This window comes from Diadema setosum, chromosome 12, assembly GCF_964275005.1.
Source record: "Diadema setosum chromosome 12, eeDiaSeto1, whole genome shotgun sequence".
NCBI classification, from domain to species: Eukaryota; Metazoa; Echinodermata; class Echinoidea; order Diadematoida; family Diadematidae; genus Diadema; species Diadema setosum.
The window spans coordinates 29083716-29108546 of record NC_092696.1 but is presented as its reverse complement, the minus strand read 5'-3'; the positions used below and the strand labels follow the sequence as shown (position 1 = coordinate 29108546).

Genomic DNA, 24831 nt, shown 5'->3' with positions numbered 1-24831 from the left:
TGATTTATATGCCGTTCCAATTCTGTTGCAGCTGATTAATAGGTTCTGCCTAGCTGCTAGCACAAAGCGGGGTTAATTGCATCATTGATCTCTTTTTTTTTTAAAGACATTTAGGCCCTTTGGCAGGAGCCAACACGAACTGTCTTTCATAACATATAACATACTAAAACTGGTATGTGAAAGAAACAGCAACAACACATCATTTCCCTAGATACGCTATAAGGGCCTACGTCAACACGGAATTACAGGAAGATAACACAAAATGATGTATGTGCCCGATGATGTTGGCACATACTTCCAGGTCCTTATGCCTGTATTTATAGGTCCTACATCTATGTATATGTATGTGTGTATAGTGATATGATTACGGTGTGTAAATGTACAGTATGTACATGTATGTGTTTATGTGTGTATGTATACATTCATTAATGACAACATACTTGAATGTATCGTATTCAACAAAAAATGCATGATTATATAAAAAGCCTACAATGTTTGTGTGAGTATAAGGGAAATTGGCATGTTTCAATTTTTGTATGAACCTGTGAAGTATAAAAAGGTAGAGTTCTCAATTATAATTGGTTCATTCGAATTGATTTAAATCCGACACCCAGGGGAAAAGAAAAGAAAACAAAAATCAACATGTGACCACTGTACCTTGATAATGCGTTTCCCTGGCCTAAGAGACAAGAAATAATGAATCATACGTTTGGTAACAGCTCGTGACAAGTCTATACTCTAGTCATCGATGTCAATAAAGAATATGTAATACAAAGGCAACTTTAAAGACATCGTGACGTCAAACTCTTAGTTGCCTAACAATGGACTTTGTGGAATCATAAAAGACTGCGCACAAAGGCGTATACTCCAACACCGAATCCATGTTCACTTGGCCCGTTTTCCCTTGAACTCGAAAGCTGTTAGTTTTACGGCGCGTCATCCATTGTATATAGACACAACTTTTTTCTCTGAAGTTAAACAAACACGGCGTATTCTCTGTACTTTCTGCTTCGAGTTGGCCGCTTACCACATGGACACGGCCAGAGCTTGTAATAACACCAGAGAACTGACACAAATTTGGGATCTGTTGATACATTTGTTGTGACCAGTATTCCTCTACCAATGTCTCCATCACTACAATCATTGATTTCACTGGTCGCCAACCCACCCCTCTTTGAATATTTCCAAATTCTACGAAAATCATCTCGATTATAGAAGAATGAATAATCAAATATTGGTTTAAAGAGACAGCGATATAATACATAGCACAGATTTATTTTAGAAAGAATCAACCAAAAAGAAAAAAAAAAAATATGTTACCAGTTATCTGAACTGATGAAAGTTAAAAAGTTCAAAACACAAAATAACTAGTCATACGTAACCCAGTTATCTAGTATAATATAGTTTGAGCATATTGTCTAAATGAAAAGTATATTACCTTATTGTATATTCTACGACGTCTTCCTTATCCTAAAGCCACAACTATGTTACATAACATTCTTTAGATTGTGTCTCATGTGCCTGTGTGTAAATGGATGCTACATTTTGCCTTTCTATCGCCATGGAAAGAGAACACTTGGATGCTTTCTTTTTCACTTGAGAAGGTTTATCGTTGGGAAACATAAAGGTGATTTCAGCTCTTCTACGACAGTTTCTTTTTTCCTAGGGGTCGTCGCGGTTCGTCATGTTCCTTGCTGCTTTTCACGTTAGTTGAGCTGCGTTTGGTAGGTCTGAACATGGCTCAATAGTCATGCGCAAAATCAAATACCTTCTACTCATCGTCGCGCAGTTTTCTACACACCATGAAGGTATATTTTCAACATCACACGGCACGCAGAGGAGAAAATGCTTATACGGGGACTTTCTACCAAATCTATTGAACCCACATTTTCTAACAAAGTAGACACAACATTTGTAATGATTCCCTTTTCAAATTGACGGTATCGTAGCACGCATACGAATCACAGATTTGTGTTCCTTCATCCTCGCGCTGTAATCCCCCGGGGGCAGGGTTGCGTAAGTTCAGCCTATAGTTTTGTTACGTAATGATTGCAACGCGTATTTGCCCACGAGATTGTTTTGGCAATACTGTTTTTGGTTACCATTTCTTTTTCTTTTTCTTTTTCTTTTTACTCTCTCTTTGCCAATCTACTCTCCCTTTCTCCCCCTTACCTGCTACACCAGCTAGATTTACTCGAGGCCGCTAGTAATTCACTGTCACTATTGAAAGTCTTCTTCTAGATCATCCGGTCTTCTAGATAACGCATAATCTCAGCTCCAATGTTAGCTCCATCTCATTGCATACCTCCATTCTCTTTCAAAGGAGGTACTCTCCTTGGGCTTACAGTGAAATTTTGCATGTAGTATTAGCACAGGCAAGATGATGCATTTTACACACAATGGAGTTATTTGCATGACAACACGTTTGCGACACTCTTTAATCCACCCCACCTCATCCATAGTGATAGGGGTTGGAGAGATTAGCGAGTCCGTTGTTTTCATTTTGTTTTGCGTGGTGATTAATTTTATGTTTAGGCCACACTACAGGAGCAGTGCTGGAGCCAGAGATCTCTATAGGAGATGTCTGGATATCTCTTTGGCCCATTCAGGCTTCAGAAGTGAAGCCGTCGCGCCGCCATCTTACGCCGCACGCTCTATGGGGATTCGCAGGCATTTTCCATCAGAGTCTGTCCCCAAGATTATGTGAATTCGTCGGCGTACACAAAATGAAAATGTACTAGTACGCGGGCGATGTGCGTGTTAAGATGGCGGCGGGGTACAGTGGCTTCAAGTCGGTTCACTCATGAGCGATCCAGTATCAGTGGCTGGAGTCAATAGCCCCTGATCACAGGGTCATTTTTGCTCGTTTTTTTTTTGGTTTCTCTCCCCCCCCCCCCCCCTCCCCAGTCGGACTTCCCAACGCGGTTTCATCCTAACTCGATGCGACTTTATTGTAAACAGTTAACCACGAAACGGTGCTTTGTATTTCTTTGAAATTAACCTTGTTTCACCCCCACAGCAGACTACCAACTCACTCATCTTCAGATTAATTACAGAAAAAAAAAAATCTGCATGCTTGTAAGGAGCCCTCTTTCTTTCTTTTCTACTCATCCCTCTTGTGGAAGGCATTACGATATTAAGAGCAATGAATACAAAGCAATGAATGATTTAATCAAATGACTTAGCAGAGAGCAGTGACAATGAAGTGAGATGGTAATTCTGCTTTCATGTTCCGCATAAAAATTAAAATGTTATCGCAGGCTATTTTCTGCCCCCTCAAATAATATTATGTCCGGGTCTCTTTAGTTGACGTTGGCTCGTTGGTACTTGCGAGTTTTTAGTCTTATTGAATTTACTGCCGTCCAAACCAAGCTAAGGCGGACCCTGTTACGGCTTCTCGGGGGTGATGTGTACACACAGAGACATCGATTTGTTGACAGCCGAGACGGATAGGACGGTAATTCGTTGACGGAGGGACGTCATCGGTAAATTATTCATCGTCATCGGAACTATGTAGTCACGGAGAGCGAATTCGACGCCAATCCTGAATGCAATCTACGTTATTACCTTCATGCTGTCATTACCTTCATGCAGTATACTGGGTATATTATAGTGTATCATCCCTGTTGTCAATAAGGAACATGAAATGAGATCATGTTTTATACATGTATATGCCATTATTCAGCCGTTATTCCTTTTATAGTTTTTTTTTTTTTTTTTTAAATCAATGTAATAGGCTGATGACGCTCATGCGCGCACGACAATAATCATGTCGATCCATGATTGATAACATTTTACGCCCCAGAAGTGCGTTTGTGCGATTTGGATGAATACATGCATACGCTTGAAGAGCAACAGCTAAGAAAGCATGCAATATGCACAGTAGATCTATTAAGAGAACTAGGAGAATAAGATAATGGCGGAGGCATACCAGTCGCCATCACGACATTCTTTATTAATAAGGGAAATTAAGTTTGAATGGTATTAATCATTGTTTTTTGCAGTTTTGCATCTGTTTTATTTCATCTAAATGTATACCTTACAAAATTTAGTTACACTTTTTTTTTCCAATGAAGTTTAGATCATTATCACATTCGTACATTCACTCTACTAGGTGTTTTCATCATATCACATTATTTTATATCATTTTTACATGTAAGTTTCATTTTACCTTGCATCTCTACCGAGAAGGTATATTCATACAAGTGGATATTTGATAATTCAAAGTTGTTATAACAAGAAATATTTATGATTTATTTCCTTTCTATATTCCTTTTCTATAAGTGCTGCAAATTAAAGTACATGCAATATATATATATATATATATATATATATATATATATATATATAGAGAGAGAGAGAGAGAGAGAGAGAGAGAGAGAGATATTGATATATCTACGTACATTTATATATATGATATATGAATGTCAATGTGTATATGTAAATGTATATAGATATACTTAACGACATATACATACACACGTTGGATATTAAAGAAAATATGAGTCAATATTTAGAAAGAAATAAATCAAAGGTATTCCTTTGATGCCCTGCACGTGTATATCATAAACGTTCAATGACATATGCCTTTGACCCTTCATAAACGTCGTAACTAGATACACGACAAACACAGGCAAGCACGTTTGACACCGCAGGCATATTATATTTCATATTTTTCAAGACTATACATGCTGCAGGAATACAAGCTATAATGTAGACTTCTTGGAATGCAGTATTGCAAGAACGTGGAATCGACTCCAGAGCGTATACAGCTGTGACAACGGTATCATTATTATGTCGTATGGGTATAAAGGTATGGAACTGGCAAGTCTATAGCCGCCTCACATGGTTCACATTCAAGAGCGCCATAAAATCTTTTTGCTTGCTTAAAGCAACACAATATTCTGCTCTTGTGATTTATCTTTTTTTTTTTTTTTTTTTTTTTTTTTTTTTTTTTGTTCTTCGATCTGGAAATGGCGTCATTTTGTTTTTCGCGCACGGACATTTGCCGTTTTAGAGGCATCGGCAATACATCATCTCATTTTGCTGGGCCTATATTGATACGAACGTCATCTAACCCGGATCAGTTTCTCTATTGTTGGTTCTTCATGGTGCGTATGCACAGTATCTGTTCCAACAGTGCAACTATACCGCGAAGCCAACACGGTTGCCATGGGAGAAGAGCATTTCACGCCATTAAAGGCTCCCTCAAATTTTATCGTTAGATCACAGCCCGTGCAAGAAAGGTTTAGGGACAATAATATTTCTAAAAGCGACATACCTGTATGTTCTTGAGGAAAGAAAAGTTGTCCGTCTGTGGCGGATGCTGGCCAGAACTACGGGGAGATGCGGCTATTCAACTCTGTGGACGAGTTTTCGATTTGTCTGCTAGGGAGAACGTGTATATGTGACACTACTGTGGAAGTGCTTGAATGATAATACAGGACGTATTCTACCGAGGTCGGTCACCCAATTAAACGTTCAGATATAACAATAGGTGACGGGACGGGGAAAAATCAATACGCGTTCGCTCGCATCGACGTAATAGAAAGTTCGCGCGGGGTCTTCGCCTAATACGTTGAGGGGGCCATAGAAGTGCAAAGGGAATGTTTGAGCGTTGCTTGCGATCTCCACACCAACAGAGCGAAACACTCTTTTCAAAGTGGCCGTGCCCTCCCCCGTCCCCGATACGTACTGGCACGACGCTTATACAGACAAACAGCGAAAGAGGGAAGGGGAACAAAAAACGACAACAAAACAAAAGGAAATAAGAAGACGGATGAAAAAAGGGAAGGAGGGGTGATCCACTTAAAATGGCGATTCGATCTTTAGACACGTTGATATGGCAACTGACCAGTCTTTAATTACTAATCATTAATAGCACTAATTCTTATGACGTCACATTTTTCCATCTTTCGTAGTTATTACACCATCTATCTCGCAACAAGAAGTTTCTCGATGAAGGTTGAAGGCAATACAAAATGAAGAAGAGATTAAATAGATATGACCTACGAGAGAAAGAAAAAAAATTGATAGAGAATGACAACACCGTTTTACTCTCAAGCTAAAATTAGAAGAAAAAAACAACAACGGGATGGTATCATTCACAATCTTTAATAAGATATAAGAGCCCGGACAAAATGACCCAATGTACGTCACAAAAGAGACATGTCATTATATACACTCACACACACTCACACAGACACACGCACAACAGTACACATATGAATAGTTTAATGAGTTGAAAACGAGATAAGCGCCATTTAAAAAATTCATTAAAATAAGTCCACCATCAGATAAGCAAAAAAAAAAAACAAACAAACTTTCCAGTCATACCTCACTCATGATATATCAAGAATATTCTGTAAGTTATTTTTAAAAACTCTTCATATTTTCTCACTATTTTCTTTAGTTTTTAAGCGATTTTAATCATAAATAACTCGACAAGAACGAAGTTAATTGGTTTGGCGATCAAATTCTTCATAACAATAAATGACGGAAAGATACAAGCAGAGTATAGATGCAGAGTTTACCCATAATAAACCGGAGATTTCGACAAGAACTCTCACCCACCAGGAACCGCTTGCATCCAAAAGGCGCTAAATCCATCATTTTTCAATGAATTTGGCGCCTTTTGGAAGCAAGCTCTTCATACGTAATCATACTAGTTATTATTGCAAAGCGTACATTTCTTTCTCGTTATATAATCATCTGTAAAAAAAAAAATGTATCAAATTTCATGACATACACTTTCTTTTCTTCTCAAGTTGCTTAACAATATGAGTAGACAAATTGTGTAGTGTGTATACGTTTTGCTTTTCGTTTAATGCAAAGAAAGTACAATTGAATTGCATTGAAATGGAATTGAATAGTACATATAGGCCTAAATCTGAAGGCAACCCACAAAAACGAACTTTAAAAAGCCAGCGTAACTAATTCATCATCGATTTCCCCCAAGAATGACCTGAACAATGTCGCATAGAACAGATTTGATGGATTGATTGACTTTTTTGCATTTCTTTTTAGTGATACAAAGTCAACTGAACAAATCAATTGAGTACAATATAATTTGAATCTAACAGGTGAAACTGATAAGTGATTAATTTAAGTCAATACAATTTAATGTTATTGTGAAGAAATTTACAACTCTCCCCAAAGATCAAATCAACTATGTTAAACAAATGCCCTAACAAGGCCAATACAAGCATGCTCTTAGCACAGGGGTAACTACACGAGTGAAGCACGTGAGTCGGTGAACACTGTATTCTGGGTAAGTGAATAGAGTGAATAGCTCGTGCAAGGACCACACCCAACAGTACAATAATATGAAGCCAAGTCTGATTGATGAAGCAGAATGGGGGGGGGGGGGGGGGGTTAAATCCCATCCTGCTTAAAGGGCCCTGCAATGAGATTAAAAACCCATGATAACTCTGCCGAGCTGATAGTAACTTAGTAGTATTGACTATCTGAAATGCATAGGCATAAGCAGGATAAAGTACGTACTTGTTTATTGCAAGCATAGTGATACTACTAAAAGTACCCATTCAATGGTTTGTCAACCAGAGACATACAAAAGATAATGCTTTTAAATCTAGCAAATCTAAAGACGGTCTTAAATCATAACTTAAGCTGCTTCAACCTAACCATAGAACAGGAGCAGGATAGAATAGGATATGAAGACTTACATGTTCATATAAACGTACATTCATGATATACCCATATTTAAAATTCAATCTGCTGAAAACCAAAGAAAAATGGTTGAAATAATTATACAAATATGATGATTTTGTTTTAATTTTCACAAATATTTCTTGTTATAAAATGACTTTATGATCATTGAAAAGATTTTATTTTCCTCAACGTGAAGATGCCCTTACTAAAAAAAGAAATTAAAATCTTTATTCGAGTGTATGTTTTTCTACTCTTTCGATTATTGAGTATCTTTGAAATATCCAATATCCACATTTTATGTACGTATATGATTGTATTCATATTTATGCACACGAATTATATCATATAGTTCACATAAGATAACGACGATGATGATAATAATAATAATAATAATAACAGTAATAATATTAATAATAATAGTAATAATAATAATAATAATAATAATAATAATAATAATAATAATAATAATAATAATAATAATAATAATAATAATAATAATATATGGGGCTTATAAGGCGCCAAATCCATCTAATAATTAAATGCACTGGCTGCAACCATGTGCAAGATTACATACAGGTACATAAGAGAAAGCAAAAGTGAAACAGTGCAGGATATATGAAATAAAGATAGTAGTACAATGTACACATGGAGTTATAAAAAAATCGATATAAACTAAGGTGCATGATGGGATAGAAATGGTGAACATTAAAGGGGCCCTGAAATCCAAAAGCACGTTGATTTGTGTTGATTTATGATACCCTCAACATCACTTTTGCGGTGAAACGAATATCTAGAAACATTCCATATATCTTTAACGAATTTTTCTTCTGTTTTTCTTCAGATTGCTTGGGAACGCCCACAAAAAATCCTTCCACACCAATCAATATTAATATTCTTGAGATTACCTCATCTGTCAATCATTGCTAAAGTACTGAAATGTTTAACAAAAGACATTGGAATGCACCTTCCCCTCGACTCAGTATAACTTGCATGTTCCCTCGCCATGTCTTTTGTTAGTCACATTAATATGACAGAAACATGCAAGTTATGCTGAGTCCAGAGGAAGGTGCATTCCAAAGTCTTTTGTTAAACATTTCAGTACTTTAGCAATGTTTGACAGATGAGGTCATCACAAGAATATTAATATTGATTGGTTTGGAAGGATTTTTTGTGGGCGTTCCCAAGTAATCTGAAGAAAAATAGAAGAAAAAATCGTTAAAAATATATGAATGTTTCTAGATATTTGTTTTACCGCAAAAGTGATAGTGAGGGTATCATAAATCAACACTAATCAAGATGCATTTGAATTTCAGGGCCCCTTTAAGATGATACAATAATCTGTGACAGAATGCAAAATGAACAAAATAAACGTAATGGTTTTGAAACACATTTGGCGATTACAAAGCATTAAAAATTTTACTGAATTACAGGTATAAATAGGCCTAGACAGGTATGATAATCAAACGTAAGCAAAACATGTATACGCAAATTTTTCTGATGCCATTATCCTCGTCAAGCTTTTGCTTATCATGATGGTCTTCTGTATTTCAGTTATATTTCGAGTTGATTAACCTGTCTTTTGAACGATGGCTATAGGATGCGTAGGTTTGCTCGTCTTCATTTTTGTATTATCATTAATAATGTTATATACTGGTAATGACAGTTTAAGTAATCACTTACCTTTTTCAACTGTTAGATTCAAACAGGGAGATTAACGAAACAATATTGGCGTACTCAATCAGTTTGGTGATTTACGTTGTGCTCCACGTATGTATGAAAAAGAAATATAAATGCAGAATTTAAATCGATCAACCGGATTATGGTTGGCCTTTTATAAACATGACATCAGGAAAAGAAATAGTAATGGAAAATATTGTAGAAGAGTGTAGTTACCTGTTTCGCAAACGTATGTGTTGCTTTGGTTGTGTTGTAGCTGCCTGTGGCGGGATGAGCATAGAATAACGATCCAGTATATGGGAAGGAACATAAGGAAGTGTATGTTGTGCGGTCTCTGGCAGCGTTTGATTCTGATGGCGGCTTACAGGGTGAGAAGTACTTTATTCTATAGTGGTCATTTTGGAGGTCATTATATGCTGATGATCGATCATTTCTACAATATGCTGGTCCACTATTATTTTGTGTGCATGATGCTATAGGGCTTTGCGTGCCTGTCGGCACACAAAACACACAAATAATGGTTAAAGTCATGCACACTTATAAAGAAAAAAAAAAGAAAGAAAGAAAAACCATTACGTCATTGTTGCGGCAAGACCTCTAATCTACAAAATGCTAAATGTTGAGGAGGAAAAAAAAAAACATGTCAGCTAAAGCACCACATCAAATAGGATAGTCTTTCTTTTGACATGCCATGGTTGCTTCATTTTTGTGTTAAGACAACTAAGATTTGGACAGGAAAAAAGAATTCATTTTCACCAAAATTTGAGATACAAGGTCTTGCCATACAGCGACGCATAATGAACCAAAATCACACAAGAAAAATACACATGGCCACTCAACACAATAGATACAAATACAACAATATTATGAATAGCAGTTGTCCATTCCACTCTCATGCAAATATAATATCGCATAACAAATCATCATCGTTAAAAGAATGGGTAAGGAATACCTTTCAGCGTGATGAAAATCTTTCAAGGACAAAAAAAAAAAAAAAAAAAAAATAGTGAATGGCGCCACCTATGGGGCAATGCCATGCATGCGAGTGTTTGGATGGATCAGCTGTGTCATCTATGCAAACATTGAATGTGTGTAGATGCGTGGTTGTAGTGAGGAAGAAAACAGCGCCATCTGTGGTGACGTCAACCAGTTATATAACCGTAACGCCCCACCCCTGTTGAGTTTCACAGCTATTCAACATTTGATATAATGGAGCAACACATTTATTACCTTGAAGTAAAAGTTGGTAAGAAATATAGTAGGAAGGTGAATAAGTGTTTGTTTGTTTTTTAATGTAAAAAAAAAAATGCAGCCTGTTAAGCCTACTTTTATTTCCTGTCTGTTCCGTCCCTGCTATCGTTCTTGTCCTTGTCATAGTCCTTTCTTTCTCTTTGTTTCGCCTGACGTCATGATATCATCATTCTCATACATGGAGTCCTTGACGGATCTTGAGATGCCCTCATTTCCCAGAGTAATTCACAACATTTACAAGGTATGCTTTTCTCGTGAATTCCTATTTTCCATCTAGAGTTACAAATATTGAATTGTATTGCTCACTTGTTTATTTACGTAAAAACAGTTGATATTTGTCATAACTGTACTTACCTACTATCCATGTTTTGTTGAAACTTATGTGATTCGAAGTTCCTTGAAATATTATGTACTCATGCAAGTGTTATGTATATTGCTTTTTATTACTTTATATAGAAATAAAATCATTTGAATTGAATTTGAATCATAATTGTTTACTTACTAGATCTGTGCCTGTATAGTTCTCTCTTGCTGGACATCATGCGCTTAACTCTTTTGGAAACACCAACTTAAATAATGAGAGGAGATCTGGCATTATAGTTATTGTATTTCATCCGGGCTGCATTCATGAGAAAACATATAGTGATATATGCCAGTCACCTCAGATGGTATTTCAGCTGGTACGTCTTAGCAGGGAGGTGAGAATAAATGTAGTAGCTCCACCATCCTGGTCTTACCCGCTTAGACCAGGGAGTTGGGAAACGTTTACCTCCCTGCTTTCAGCAGGGGAAAACTCAGGGAGCAAAGTTCAACTACCTCCGAGCATCTCGATCGCTCCGCTGCTCTTATAAATCCTGCGCAGAATTACGAACCGACCTGTTAAGTTGGGTATGTATTAACTTGTTTGATCTGTAATGGCTTTAGATCACGTTCAAATACAATACCTTGTGGTTGCACATGTAATGTTTTTGTCATGCTTTTATAAGATAACGTAATTAAGCGATGTTTTTATTGAGCACGAAATTCGTACTCTATACATACTCAATCCGAGTCTAACGCAGGGCAACGCAAACCCGTTCTGCAATGTTGCCGCTCTTCTGGCAAAGCAGACGGTGATAGGTTGGTCACGCAACGAACTGCACCTATCGCCAGTTTTTATAGGGCGCTATATCTGAATCTTGCAATGTTAAGACGACGTAGCTCCTAGATTTTGTCTCAGTGACTCTCAGCAGGATGTGTGTATGTTTACAAATGACAGAAACTAGGTAAAAATCAAGTTTGTCATCAGAATGGACAGATTGTCGAAGTTACGTGCTGGACTGGTGTACGTTTCCCCTCAAAACGACTCTGCAAACCATGCTACAACCAACAATGACACATCGTGACCGGCATTTGATTAAATAGAAGTCATTGTGTCTGATATGAACGCTGTTGCAGAGAAGTTGTCCACCTCTCTGCTCTAGGCTTTTTCAGTATAGGGCCTATACACATGCGCTATACTCATATAGTTACATGTACCTATATATGCAGGGTCAGGGAGGTGACACCTCCCTGGCTATAGGATCTGTTTACAGAGGTCAGTAAGAGCAACGTACAGCTGGCAATAGGACCCTATACGCCTGACCAGAATGGCAAACCATGCAATCTGTGCTTTGTTTGTGGTTTGGTACTCCGGGTATGCGCTGATTCAATATGCAGGTAGTAATATGGCTATTGAGACAAAAGATATCTTGTTTGTTTGTTTGTTTGTTTGTTGTCTATAGTCCATAATAGATATTACAAAAGTGTGCCAAATAGACAGAGCAGCATGGGCCGGAACGTACGCAGGTGAAAGTTTCTAAATCAAGTCTTCGTGTTATTCCGGGAGACTTTTGCTATCGAGAGAGCGTAAATGTCGAAGGTAAAGCGCTTCCGTGCATAAACATAAAAACTTAAAGGGATGGTACAGTATTGGTGGAGATGAGAATTGGGCTTTTAATTTTTTGGGAGATACTAAGAAAACACTTATGATATAGTACAGAGCATACCATCTTAAGAGGAATTCAAAGTTTATTTGATGAAAATCGGCTTTGGAATGACTGAAACATCAAAAAACAAAGTAAAACAAAGCGATCACAATAAAGTGTGGATCCCATACTTTATTAGAATCGCTCTGTTTTGGATATCTCAGCCATTTCAAAACCAATTTTCATCAAATAAACGTTGAATTCCTCATAGAATTACATGCTCTTTCAAAATTTATAAGAGGTTTCTCATTATCTCACCAAAAAATGTTAGAAACCTGAAATTACGTCTCAACCAAAACTATACGATCCCTTTAAGGATGGGGAGTTAAACCAAGGAGGTATAGCCTGTACCTGTACCTGTGATACATATGCGATAGGGGAGCTTCAAAGCTGAAATGAACATATAGGCCTATGTGTGTTTTCGTACGTGTACAATGGATAGCCTACACTGGTGCTTGTTATACGAAGCTGGAGTGTGATCCTCTCAGAATATCATTAAAGTGTCAATCTATCGACATGAAGCAGAAAACCTTCTACTGAATGGTGATATATTACTCAGGAGAAGGTTATCTGTTTTATGTCGATAGATCGACACTTTGACACCGTAAATGCAGAGAGAGAGAGAAAAAAAAAATCGTGGGGGACCAGAATGACTGATAGGCCTACAAATATTGTGGTCACATGAATCCGTAAGAGCAATGCAGACTACAATCTCAAATTTTGGCCCTGATCTAGATGAATGATAACACAATACAGCGTTTTGAAAAGTTCACACCATTCTTTGGCTATTATCCTGGACTCTGCAGGCTCACTACGAAGTTGCTGCTGCTGCTGCTGCTGTTTTTATTTCCGTGTTCAGATAAAGATATAAACAAGTGGTATATAGTATACATTGCATATAGGCCTACATACAGTACTGAAGAAAAGGGAGATTGCCCGTTCAGCCAAATCTGCAGAATATGACTATTATTCCTCAGGGTCCCGTTCATGTAGCAGAGACAAAAATAACCCTTAGTTGGGCTCAATGAATACCACTTTCATCTACAGCGCCGTTACAAAATTATTTTAATCATGTTTGATCGCGACACAGAGGCGGTAACTCAGTGTTATGTAATATATATATTTAGAAAAAGAATTACAGACTAGGATATGTCTTCTGGCTTTTGACTTTATAAATGGACAAGCTCGAAGTTAAACCTATTTTCTTTCTGTTTTTATTGCCAGTAAACCATCTCAGTTTTTTATTTTCTTAGGATACAATTCTCTTAGCAAAACGATGAAAATGTGATCAAAATCGAAAAGCCCCATAAGGTTTTTTTTTTTTTTTTCGAAGGGGGGGGGGGGGTGAGATTAACCTTGCTCAGAACCCTATACATATTTCAGGATTGTTCAGGAAAGGTTTGGTAAACTACCTTCAAATGGAAGGTCTTTCCGGGAAGCAATACGAAAAGTAACCCCTTTCAACGGTTTAAGGATTTGTTTTTCCGTGATTTGAGCCCCTTAAAGGGAAAATCCAGTCCAAATATAAGTTAGGCTGATTAGAAAGAGTAAAATACTACGAGATTAATATTAACATTTTGATCGAAATCGGGTGAAAAATGACATTTTGAAGTTTCCAAATCTTTCAGGAAACAGTTCTTGAACGGTCAATTATGAATATGCAAATGGCAAAGTGAGCATGTCATTCCCTCACAACTTGCCATATAGTTTGAATATTACATTTTGAAATTTCCAGTTTTTCATTAAAACGCAATTATACCCAAGGCTCAGATCCTGGGGACTGTTTCATAAAACTTGTCATCAGTGACAAGTTGTCATAGATGTGACAAGCTACTGAAATCCTTGCATCTGATTGGCTGAGAGCAAATTTGTCATAGAAATGTGGTAGTTGTCACTGATGACAAGTTTTATGAAACGGGCACCTGGTTTATCTACTTGATCAGTATTCGGAATTTATTCAACCAGGAATAACGTCATGTTTCAGACTTCAATGACATGAACACTGAATTTTCGTCATTTTGTGCACACGATCAATGGAAAATTGTCAGGTTATGACAATGTTAGCTCACACGTTTACATATTCATATCCAATGTACAAGAACTGTTTTGCAGAAATAAGCAGAACTTCAAAATGACATTGCCTCCGTGCATTTCAGCTGATTTCATTTGATTTAACTTTGAACTCGTAAGATTTTGCTCTTTTTTTTATCAGACTAAGTTATATTTGGACTGGATTTCCCCTTTATAGGCGGTACTATAGAGATAAGGAGCCTGATCTCAACTCCTTCATGCAAATGACAGTCACATGCATGCTTGCTAGTTAATGTTTCATTAATTTGAACTAATTTGCTATACACTTGTAGAGTAGCATAAACTCTCATGACCACAGTCAAGTGCTTTGACTCAGTATTGTACATTGAGCCTTTTTAAGTACCCCCTGTCTCACCTAGTTCGATTCTGATATGTATCATTGATAAAAATGAGGGGATCCAAAAGTCATGTTGCAACAGAAGAACCGCTGTGTAAAATCAACGACAAGGCGACTATAGCTACATACAGAAATTGCTCAGTGTTCTGTTTTTTTTCTGCAATTTTTCAGAGAGGGAGAGAGAGTAGAATATGGCAGCTAAGGTTACGCTGATCACGGGTTGCTCCAGCGGCATTGGTTTAGCCCTGGCAGCGCGGCTCGCCGGGGACCAGGCGAAAAACTACATCGTATACGCCACGATGAGGAACTTGAAAAAGAGGGACGAACTGGAGAAAGCAGCGAGGGATCATGTCGACAAGACGCTGTTCATCCGCGAGCTCGACGTCAAGAACAGAGCTTCTGTCCAGAGGGGGGTGCAGCAAGTCATAGAAGAGCAGGGAAGAGTGGACGCTCTGGGTACGGTACTCCCCTACCAGAACCCCTCCCCAATTAAAACTAAATGAAAACAAACAAGAACCACACATACCGTCAAAACTTTGTAAGCTCTTCCTTATCGGCTTAAAAAGAACACATACCGTAAATATGCAAATCATTGAAATCAGTTTTCTTCAACAACACTGATTACCTATAAACTACACCGTGACCGTGTATTATCGACTGGCGGTTTTTGAGTCCGTCTTGAAATTCCGAGCGAAAAAGTACAAACCACATATTATCCCGTTGTGAATGATTCAAATGTATACTGTTAACCATTGGGAGCAGTGATTTAAATATCATGTTCATGATATCACATTTGATGCGTATGTGTAGGTCAGTTGTATCACATAACATCCTACCATTTAAAAATCTTAATAAAGCCTGACATAAAGGAGATGTCGCTATTTTTCTCACTAAACCATAACTGTAGACGGTTTAGTCGAGAAACATTTTTATCATAACTATGAATTGTTCACATTTTGTATATTTTTGACAATATTTAACATCAAATTGCACTGATTCAAAATTTCACATTGATTGTTTCTATCCCTAGCTCACATTTTTAGATCTATTTTGAAGCACTAAATCTTGGATCTTGTTTTATCTGCAACTGGTAAATAATGCCTTTAATGCATAGACTTATGAATCCTCCACGCTTCTGACACGATAAAACTGAAATTATTAAGCAGGCAGATGAAAAAAAAGAAGAAGAAAAAGCTGCCGCCGAGAATTATTCAATAACTTGTTGGCATACCTTCCCGAGATTCCTACTTGTGAGTATATTTGTTATGAAGATTTTATTCTGTTGTCTATATTTATTGATTTATTTTCGTTTGTATGTTTGTTTTTGTTCTTGCGCAGTCAACAACGCTGGCATCGCCGGGTTCAACGCCCTCGAGTACATGGAGCACGAGGAGATTGAAGACATCGTCGACACAAATTTCATGGGCAGCTTGCGGATGATAAAAGAGGTACTGCCCCACATGAAAGAAAGAAGAGCTGGTCGTATCATCAACGTGTCATCACTATCGGGCCTTTTTGGTGAGTCTGGGTTTCTTTCTTCTTCTTTTTTTCATTCCATTGCGACAAAAAGAGCAAGAATAGACTGGTGCACATTATTTTCCACGAATTCGAGTGATCCACGTATTGCAATCCTTGCTTTTATAGTGAATCACTCTTTTTTTTTCATCCTTATCGGTCAACCTTTCAAAGTGTGCATTTATTGTCTTGGTTATTCTACTTTGATGTACATCTGAAGGGTTTGTTTGCAAAAACCGATAAGTCCATTTTTGAAGATTTTGAAGTACGATCACTGTCATAAAGTACAAAATAATACATTTTTAATGATATATTGGTCACTACATATAAAGGTATATTTTTGAAGTTATGGTCAAAAGAAGCAAAATGTTGTTATTATTCTCTTTATTTTTCTTGACCTTTAATCGCAAATATCTCCATTTGACAAATATGGACTTATCGGTTTTTGCAAACAAACTCTTCATCTTATCATGGTATATACTTTATGATTTATATTGCATTATGTATCTTCTTTTTCAAATTGACCGAATAATGTGATGTTGTGTAATTACCGAATTCATACTTTGCATTATGTTGTACTCTTTGTTAGATGTCAGATGGACATGATGGAAAATAAATGGAATAAATCCCTTCTCTTGTCATATTTGCGGATTCGATAATATGCACAAATGTTGAAAAGTTATTATTTTGTACATGTGTTTACTGTATAAACTGTGATACAGTTAACCCGATACATTTTGGTGGCCCGATAGAGTCTGACCGGTCATCAAAACATATCATTTCTTATATACGTAATAGTGGCCCGACATCTATTTTTGGTAATAATAATAATGATAATAATAGTAATAATAATAATAATAATAATAGTAATAATAATGATGATGATACTTTCATTCCACAACCTGAAGGAGCACTGAAACTAACAAAAAATAAAGATCAGTATGAGATATGGAGCTAGAAACTGATATCAGTTTAAGAGATATCTGGTACTTATTTTCCGAGAGTTATGCTATCATGTTCCATTTTCCGATAACATCTTGTTAAGAGTAGTTAGTTTTGAATATGGACTTAAAATCTTTCATAGTTTACGATCATTCATAGGCTGGCATGCGTCATATATATATATATATATATATATATATATATATATATATATATATATATATATATATATTAACTGGCTATCAAACTAGTAGTTAATACAAAAGGAAACTTTACGTATGAGTGAACACGTTCGTTTTAATCCTTCAAGGCACAAAAGTAAAAATTGTAAAAGTTGTCATGTAGTCTTTCGTTTGCAAATGCCCTTTACGATAACATGACAACAAAAGACCAGTTTAACTCAATGAGAGACATGAATGAAACATCAAAAATAAGTTTTTGTGTTCTTTATCTCTTTATAACCTCTAACATAAACAAAGTTGGAAACTAAAGGGAGAAAATAAGTAATATCAGGTAGGTCAGGCAATATCATCTCAAATACACTTGGAGTACAATGTGTACAATGCCCTTGTGTAGACCCAGTGGATCCTAAAGTCCCAAAAGATATTGCAAAGGTATGCTTAAACATCTTCTTCTGTGGAATAATAAAATTAATGATAATAATAATAATAAAATAGTTATGATAAGAATAATAACAATAAAATAAATAATGATAATGATGATAATAATAACAATGATTTTAATGATAATAATAATAATAATAATAATAATAATAATAATAATAATAATAAAATGAATGAATGCTGTGAATAAGTACGTTGGTGACTGTGATCGAAAAGTTTGTTCACGTTGGATCGGGAGCGGGGGTGGGAGTGGCTGGGGTCAAATTGAGGTCAGTTTTCGCATTAATGATAACCGAACTTGGCATGTAGATAAATTATTATCGCTGTCGGTTCAAAGAATATATTTGCACAAATTAGTACTTCGTGCCCTAGTTGATAGTTCCATGTCGCCCTGTACCCAAAAATAGATAATCTCAGAGATATTTTTTATGTGTATTATCTTTATTCGGGTAGATGATTCTTGCGCCAATAAATTCATAAGTCGCTCTTCATTAATGCAAATCAGCAACGAATATTCATACTTTGAGGAAAAGCCATGATAAAAAAAGATATATATATATGAAGAGTTTGTTTGCAAAAACCGATAAGTCCATATTTGTCAAATGGGGATATTTGCGATTAAAGGTCAAGAAAAATAAAGAGAATAATGAGAAAATTTTTGCTTCTTTTGACCATAACTTCAAAAATGTACCTTCATGTGTAGTGACCAATATATCATTTAAAAGGTATTATTTTGTACTTTATGACAGAGACCGTATTTCAAAATTTTCAAAAATGGACTTATCGGTTTTTGCAAACAAACTCTTCATATATATATATATATATATATATATATATATATATAATATATATATAATATATATATAAGAGCATGCCTACTAGATCATGTCAAATCCACAAGACTACAGGACCATGGTTTTTATCCCCTATAATAAGAACTATGCGGTGCCAAATCAGTACATTTAATAAATCATACAGTACCCGCTTTGTTGGATAGCACCACTTACACCTATCAGGATGGAAGCTAGTCTAGCACTAGTAATCTAGTTGATATGACACCTGTCCAGAAGGTCTTGGGTTCGAATTCCATTCACTGACAAGTACGTAACAAGCCCTTTTTTTTCATCAAAGCCGTTACACAGCTAATTATGTTGATGAAGGACAATGAAATTTGTAATCAGTTGCCAAAAAACCCAAAACAATAAAAACAACAACGAATATTTTGTATAAAACTTGCAATGATACAGCTGACATGTTAAATTAAGGAGGCCTATAGGTTTGTAAGTACAGTTTTCAGTTTGTTCATGACAGATTAAGGGGTGCCCCCCTCAGTTAGGTATCAGATGGGGGGGGGGGGGGAGGACTGGTGGACATAGGTCGGGGCCAGTCATTTTCACTCTTTTTTTTTCTCGAAAAGCATGATCAAGTTTTGTCACCAAATTTGCAGGTATTATCACGAGGGTAATAGACAAGTAGCACACCCCGCACCCCGCCTAAATTTTGCTAATTTTGCTAAATTTTGCTATTTATATACATATATACATATATATATATATATATATATATATATATATATATATATACATATAAACATATGTTTGTGTGTTTGTGCGTACGTGTGTCCGTGTGCATGTGATAATCAAACTGGGTTTCTTGCTGTAAGAAGGACGTTCTTCTGTCACTACACAGGGTACCCTTTCTACGAGGTGTACTGCTCCTCAAAATTTGCCACCCAGGGTCTGATAGACTCGTTAGCCAGCCGTCTGCACGAGTTTAATATCAGGTGAGGATTCCATAAAGCTGTTTTTTTTTTTCTTTCTAGGCCATTTACTTATCATAACGTCCTCACTTTGCACGCCCTATTGTTCTTTTTTTCTAGGTCCAAGTTTGCAAGTTGTATAAATACAACAAATTACTGCAAACTTGCACATAAAAAAAAAAATAAGCTTATAAAAATTATTTTTCAAAATTCTGCAAAAGTGGTCAAAATCTCAGTTCTAATTAATTATTGCTTTCAAAGATATCTTATTCATAGATGGATGCATGCCAAGTGCTAATTTCTGCTGACTTCACAAAACTGGGACAAAGTAATAGCGATAGTGTGTCGCATATTGAAAACGCTAAGGTATCAATTTCTACAAACGACTTACTCCTTTTGTTGTCATGCAAAACGCACTGAACCATGTTCACCTAATCTTATGGAAAAGGGGAAATAGTTTTGTCTGTATAAATATCTAAATAAGAAAAAGACACTAAGTTCAGTCATAACGTTCTCTTCAGAAATTAAATGGCACAAATAAGAACAATGATGATAACGAACTTGATAATGATTATAATAATGGTGGAGTCAACATTAGAGGGTAAATTTTGTAAATTCATTTTTTTTTTTTTTTACTAGATCTTGGAAGGGGGAAGCGCCCCCCCCCCCCCCACAACTCTGCCGTTCGCGCGATCGTGGTGAAACTTGGAACGCATGCTGCCCTTCACGTAATCGCCAAAAATGAATCATTATTTTTTTTTTCCAAAATCATCCTCATTTCTCTAAATAATGCTGAATAAGCTACTTTATGCAGTGGTTTTTTGATGCATCAGATTTTACGCTGTAAATCCCTGAATGAAGCTTCAAATGGGCTAATTATTTTTCTCTAAATATATTTTGTAGTATCGCTAATGAGTCAATGCGAACAAAAAAAAAAAACAAGAAAAAAAAAAGAAATGCGGTAACCAAATGAATTTTCATGTATTTTACTGTTTTTTATTTCTTATGTATTTCTTTTTTTTAAATCGTTATGTATTCCTTTGTTTTTCTATTTTTCTTCTTCATTATTTCTCTTTACCTATAGAATAGTTGATGATAAACGAAAAGGGTGTTAATATAGAAAAAAAAAAACAGGGAAAGACATTGATCTTACACTTCTTGCAAACCCCATACGCTGTACCTGCAAAAGCTAAGATAACTGCCATTTTCGGTGACATTCATCTTTATAATGAACAGTCTGACTAAAAATCATTAAAAAATGCATGTATATCACATAATGTATCCAACAAAATGGAATATGGGAAATTTATGTATTAAATGAGATTTTGTATGGATCTTATCTAGTCACACATTGCGTATTAAATGATCCGTTTTACAAAATTTGCTTTATTCAGTGTAAACCACTATTGTCCATCTTTATGCGCACTTTTCTGTCAACCTTGGAATGAAAGCATTGCAATTTTAAGTTATTCTGATTTATGGCTTAATTGCTTAATCTTACTAGACACGTTGTACATTATGATCCGCACCGCAGTATGTATTTTTTTATTTTTTTATTTTTTACAAAAATGATAAAAGAATGATATATGATTTGGGTATTGTATAATGCTTTATATTTTGTTTCATGTTTTTTGTTTTTCCTTGATGGAAATAAATGAAAATTGAAATGAATTGAAATTGGATTAAATTGATATACTTTCCCTAGTTTATGTTCACTAAATCCTGGCCCGGTGACCTCCATGATTAACGATAACATCCGAGACGGCGGTCGTCTACCAGACAAGCAACGCATTGATGACGTCACAAAACGACAACTAAAATTGGTTGGAAGGTAAGCGCTGTTACAGGCAAACGCAAGAACGCACTACATTCATGCATGACATTTCACATTATCGTATACCTTGATTCTTGCATTTCTCAAATCACGTGATGATGGGTAGGCCTTACCCATGTAAAAGTTCTACAACTTTAAATTTCTACAAACATGACATGTCGACTTTAAGATCGAGGTTTTAATCTGTAATCAATTCCCTTCTGTCTTTCCCGCCTCTTTTGAAAGGTATCAAAGATATCATTTCGAGGATGGCGTTGCCCAGACGACGGAAGACATGGCATACCATTTACAACAAGTCCTCGAGATGGACAATCCACCGTTGTGGAACATGACCCGGAAGTACTGCTACGAAAAGATGCCTTATCGGTACAACGACATCACGGGGCTGCAATGGGTCAACCACAAACGGCGACTTGTGGAGATGCCAGGGGTCGATATAGATGAACTGAGGAGAAAAGACGCGGAATCGGATTAGATTTAGAGGTGTTGTTCAGTTTCTTACGTGATCGCAATCAACTAACACATGATGGTGCCCGTTGATGGCAGTAGTTTTATTTTTTTTTCTTCCCCCTACGACCTGAAATACGAAACATTACATCAAACATACATTGTATTATGATAACTATTGTGATTTATGAGGGATATAGTTGTACATACATCATTTATATTCAATTATACAAGATTTGTGAGGGGAAAAATGTTGCAATTTTCTGTTATGGAATATCCTGTGAGTCATTTCCCGATATGGGACCTCATTTGAGAATGCATTCCAATATCGGCCACATAGTGCAGGAGAAAGAATCCAAAGAATCGGAAGTCTTTTTCCTTTTCTCCTTCCTTTATTTCTGCATTCCTTCTTCGTACAAGACTATAGCAGGAAGCCAAGTGAGCAAAGTTCGTGCATGGGTAATATCAAAATTTTCAACAGTGAATTACATGGATCGGCTGTTAGTTAAAAGAACCGAATAACACTTAATCTTAATGATACAAAACAATTTCGAGCAGGTGTCGCTACGCATTAAATGAAAATACGATTTCACGTACCTGCTGTTCGAAAGACAAGTTAAACAAATCTAGGAGTAATAAGAATGCAGGAGACTATAATCGTAGCATTCTTGACGAGGATAGTGGCTTCACACACACATATCAGACTGGCTGTCCAGTCTGTCGGGAAACGTCACGTCGGTAGTTCGCTCTACGCTGATGATTGCACCATGAATGTCCGCGAAAATATTATACACTGTATTATTATTATTATTATCATTATTATTATTATTATTATTATTATTATTATTATTATTATTATCATCATCATCATCATCATTACTATTATTATTATTTATAAAATGGGCTTTAGAATGTCTACACTCTGATTGGTCAATTGTCATGCATTGATTTTTACTGACCCACGCTGAGCCATGCGTCCGGTAAAATCCGAACATATGGCTCAAGTCTTGTATAGTGTTGTAGGTGTACCGGACGCATGATGGGGAAAATGGTTGTATTTCATGAATTTACTCTCTAAAAACAAAAACAAAAAATCGAGTGAAAATATTCTCTCTTAAAGGAGTGAATACAAAAATGAGTGAATTTAGAGTGAAATTGGAGTGAATTTTGACTGAAAATGTTCATTTTCACTCGTTTAGGAGTGACCTCAGGGATCACTCCTAAATCTTCGAGTGATCCCTGCTGTTCATGAGGTCACTCCAAAATGAGTGAAAATGAGCATTTTCACTCAAAATTCACTCCAATTTCACTCTAGATTCACTCTTGTTTGTATTCACATTCAAAGATTATAATCGGCTCTGACCCATTGCCGTGACAAGGTAAAGGAAAACAAAGTTGGGAGGAAGTCGGGCTGTAACCACGTTCTTATCCCCAAATAATCACCCTATCAAAAGCTATTTAAAGGCAGCCGGTCGTCGCAGGCGATTCGCAGCTCAGTAGAAAAGCACGACAAGCTGCTCCTCCCGTTATTGTACCCCCGTACGTACCGAATGCCGAACACGACGCTACGCAGCGCACCAGCGAAAACCTGATGGGGCACGAGCGCCGTGCGAGCTGTCCACTGTAATTTCAACATGGACGCCCGAATACCTACCGAATGGGGCCGAATGGGTGCATGCACAAAACCGCACAACAGCCATGCGCATGAAAATCTCTCCCGGTCCGCGACACAACAAGTAGTGAGAGCTGTAGGGTGTACGTACGTACGTATCTGGCTCCAGTCTCTGTTTATATGCACTATGGTGCCAATTTCAGCAATCTAGGCAATAATATCTAAAAATGTCTGAAAATATTATATAACAATATCATAAATTATTCATATATTACGTTGTTTAATATTTGGTATTTATAAATATGCTTTGATGAAGAAATATTAAAACTCTAAGCTTCATGTATAGCAAGTTGCAATGCATATGGCCATAATATGGCAGGTTGTTATGATCTCATCGTGCAATGTTGTCTGCTGCGTCAGCTGCATGTGTTATACGTACAGCTTACAGTACGTTGGGTCGGATCGTAACATAACAAAGTTGATAGAAAGTCGTCGGTACCGGTATGTCAGTATCAATATTGTGAGTGGTATGCGAGTACTGTTTGCAATAAAAAGTGCTGTACTGTTTCGGCTTAGCCTTGGCTTTGGTTTAGTAATGAAACCTCACAATGGAGATCAAACAGCCGTCCAACTCGAGGCAACGTATCTACTTGTTTGACACTATCGACGAGTGGAGAACGCAGAGAGACGTGTTCTTAGCTGGAGGACAAGTAGTAAGAGACCAGAGGGGGAGGCTTCAGCGTCAGCGTGCCGATGAAAATTTTGCTTTCCACTTGCTGGAGTTGCATGAACAGTTTTGCAGGAATTTTTATTTCGAATGTGCAAATTCGTGTTACGACATGCACGGTGGAATTGTGTTGCCACGGCTTACGCCAATCAAGCAACCCCAGCTGGCCAAGTCAACAACTTCAAGGAATCCAGATCCAGATGATGTGTAAGTAGAAGTCTACACATGAATCAGTGATTGAAGTGGAATGACTTTTTCTAATCTAGTATCAGTAACTTTAGGGCATTTGCGTTTGATCGACAAGTAGGCCTATTTTTCTATGTATAATTCCGCATTCTC

At 36.7% G+C, this 24831-nt stretch overlaps 2 protein-coding genes across 2 annotated transcripts in view; one reads left to right on the top strand and one right to left on the bottom strand.

Moving 5' to 3' along the window:
* Window positions 1-5415, bottom strand: part of LOC140236118 (tetraspanin-18-like) — a 28528-nt gene extending 23113 nt beyond the window's left edge. The window contains exon 1 of the mRNA XM_072316090.1: window positions 5282-5415. The gene's annotated coding sequence lies outside the window, so the exon portion shown is untranslated. The remainder of the gene's footprint in view (window positions 1-5281) is intronic.
* A 9809-nt stretch (window positions 5416-15224) lies between these two features.
* LOC140236356 (retinol dehydrogenase 8-like) lies at window positions 15225-22181 on the top strand. Its single transcript, XM_072316313.1, has 5 exons — window positions 15225-15489; window positions 16372-16551; window positions 19803-19896; window positions 21578-21703; window positions 21932-22181. The coding sequence occupies exons 1-5, from the start codon at window positions 15225-15227 to the stop codon at window positions 22179-22181; spliced, it is 915 nt and encodes a 304-aa protein (XP_072172414.1).
* The last annotated feature ends 2650 nt before the right edge of the window (window positions 22182-24831 follow it).

What these genes read in the sequence shown, in the direction of transcription:
- LOC140236356 (XM_072316313.1), top strand. Translation starts at nt 15,225, where the DNA reads ATGGCAGCTAAGGTTACGCTGATCACGGGTTGCTCCAGCGGCATTGGT. An exon ending in ATCACTATCGGGCCTTTTTG is followed by an intron (nt 16,552 to 19,802) that starts GTGAGTCTGGGT and finishes GTCACTACACAG; the next exon opens with GGTACCCTTTCTACGAGGTG. An exon ending in CAACTAAAATTGGTTGGAAG is followed by an intron (nt 21,704 to 21,931) that starts GTAAGCGCTGTT and finishes CTCTTTTGAAAG; the next exon opens with GTATCAAAGATATCATTTCG.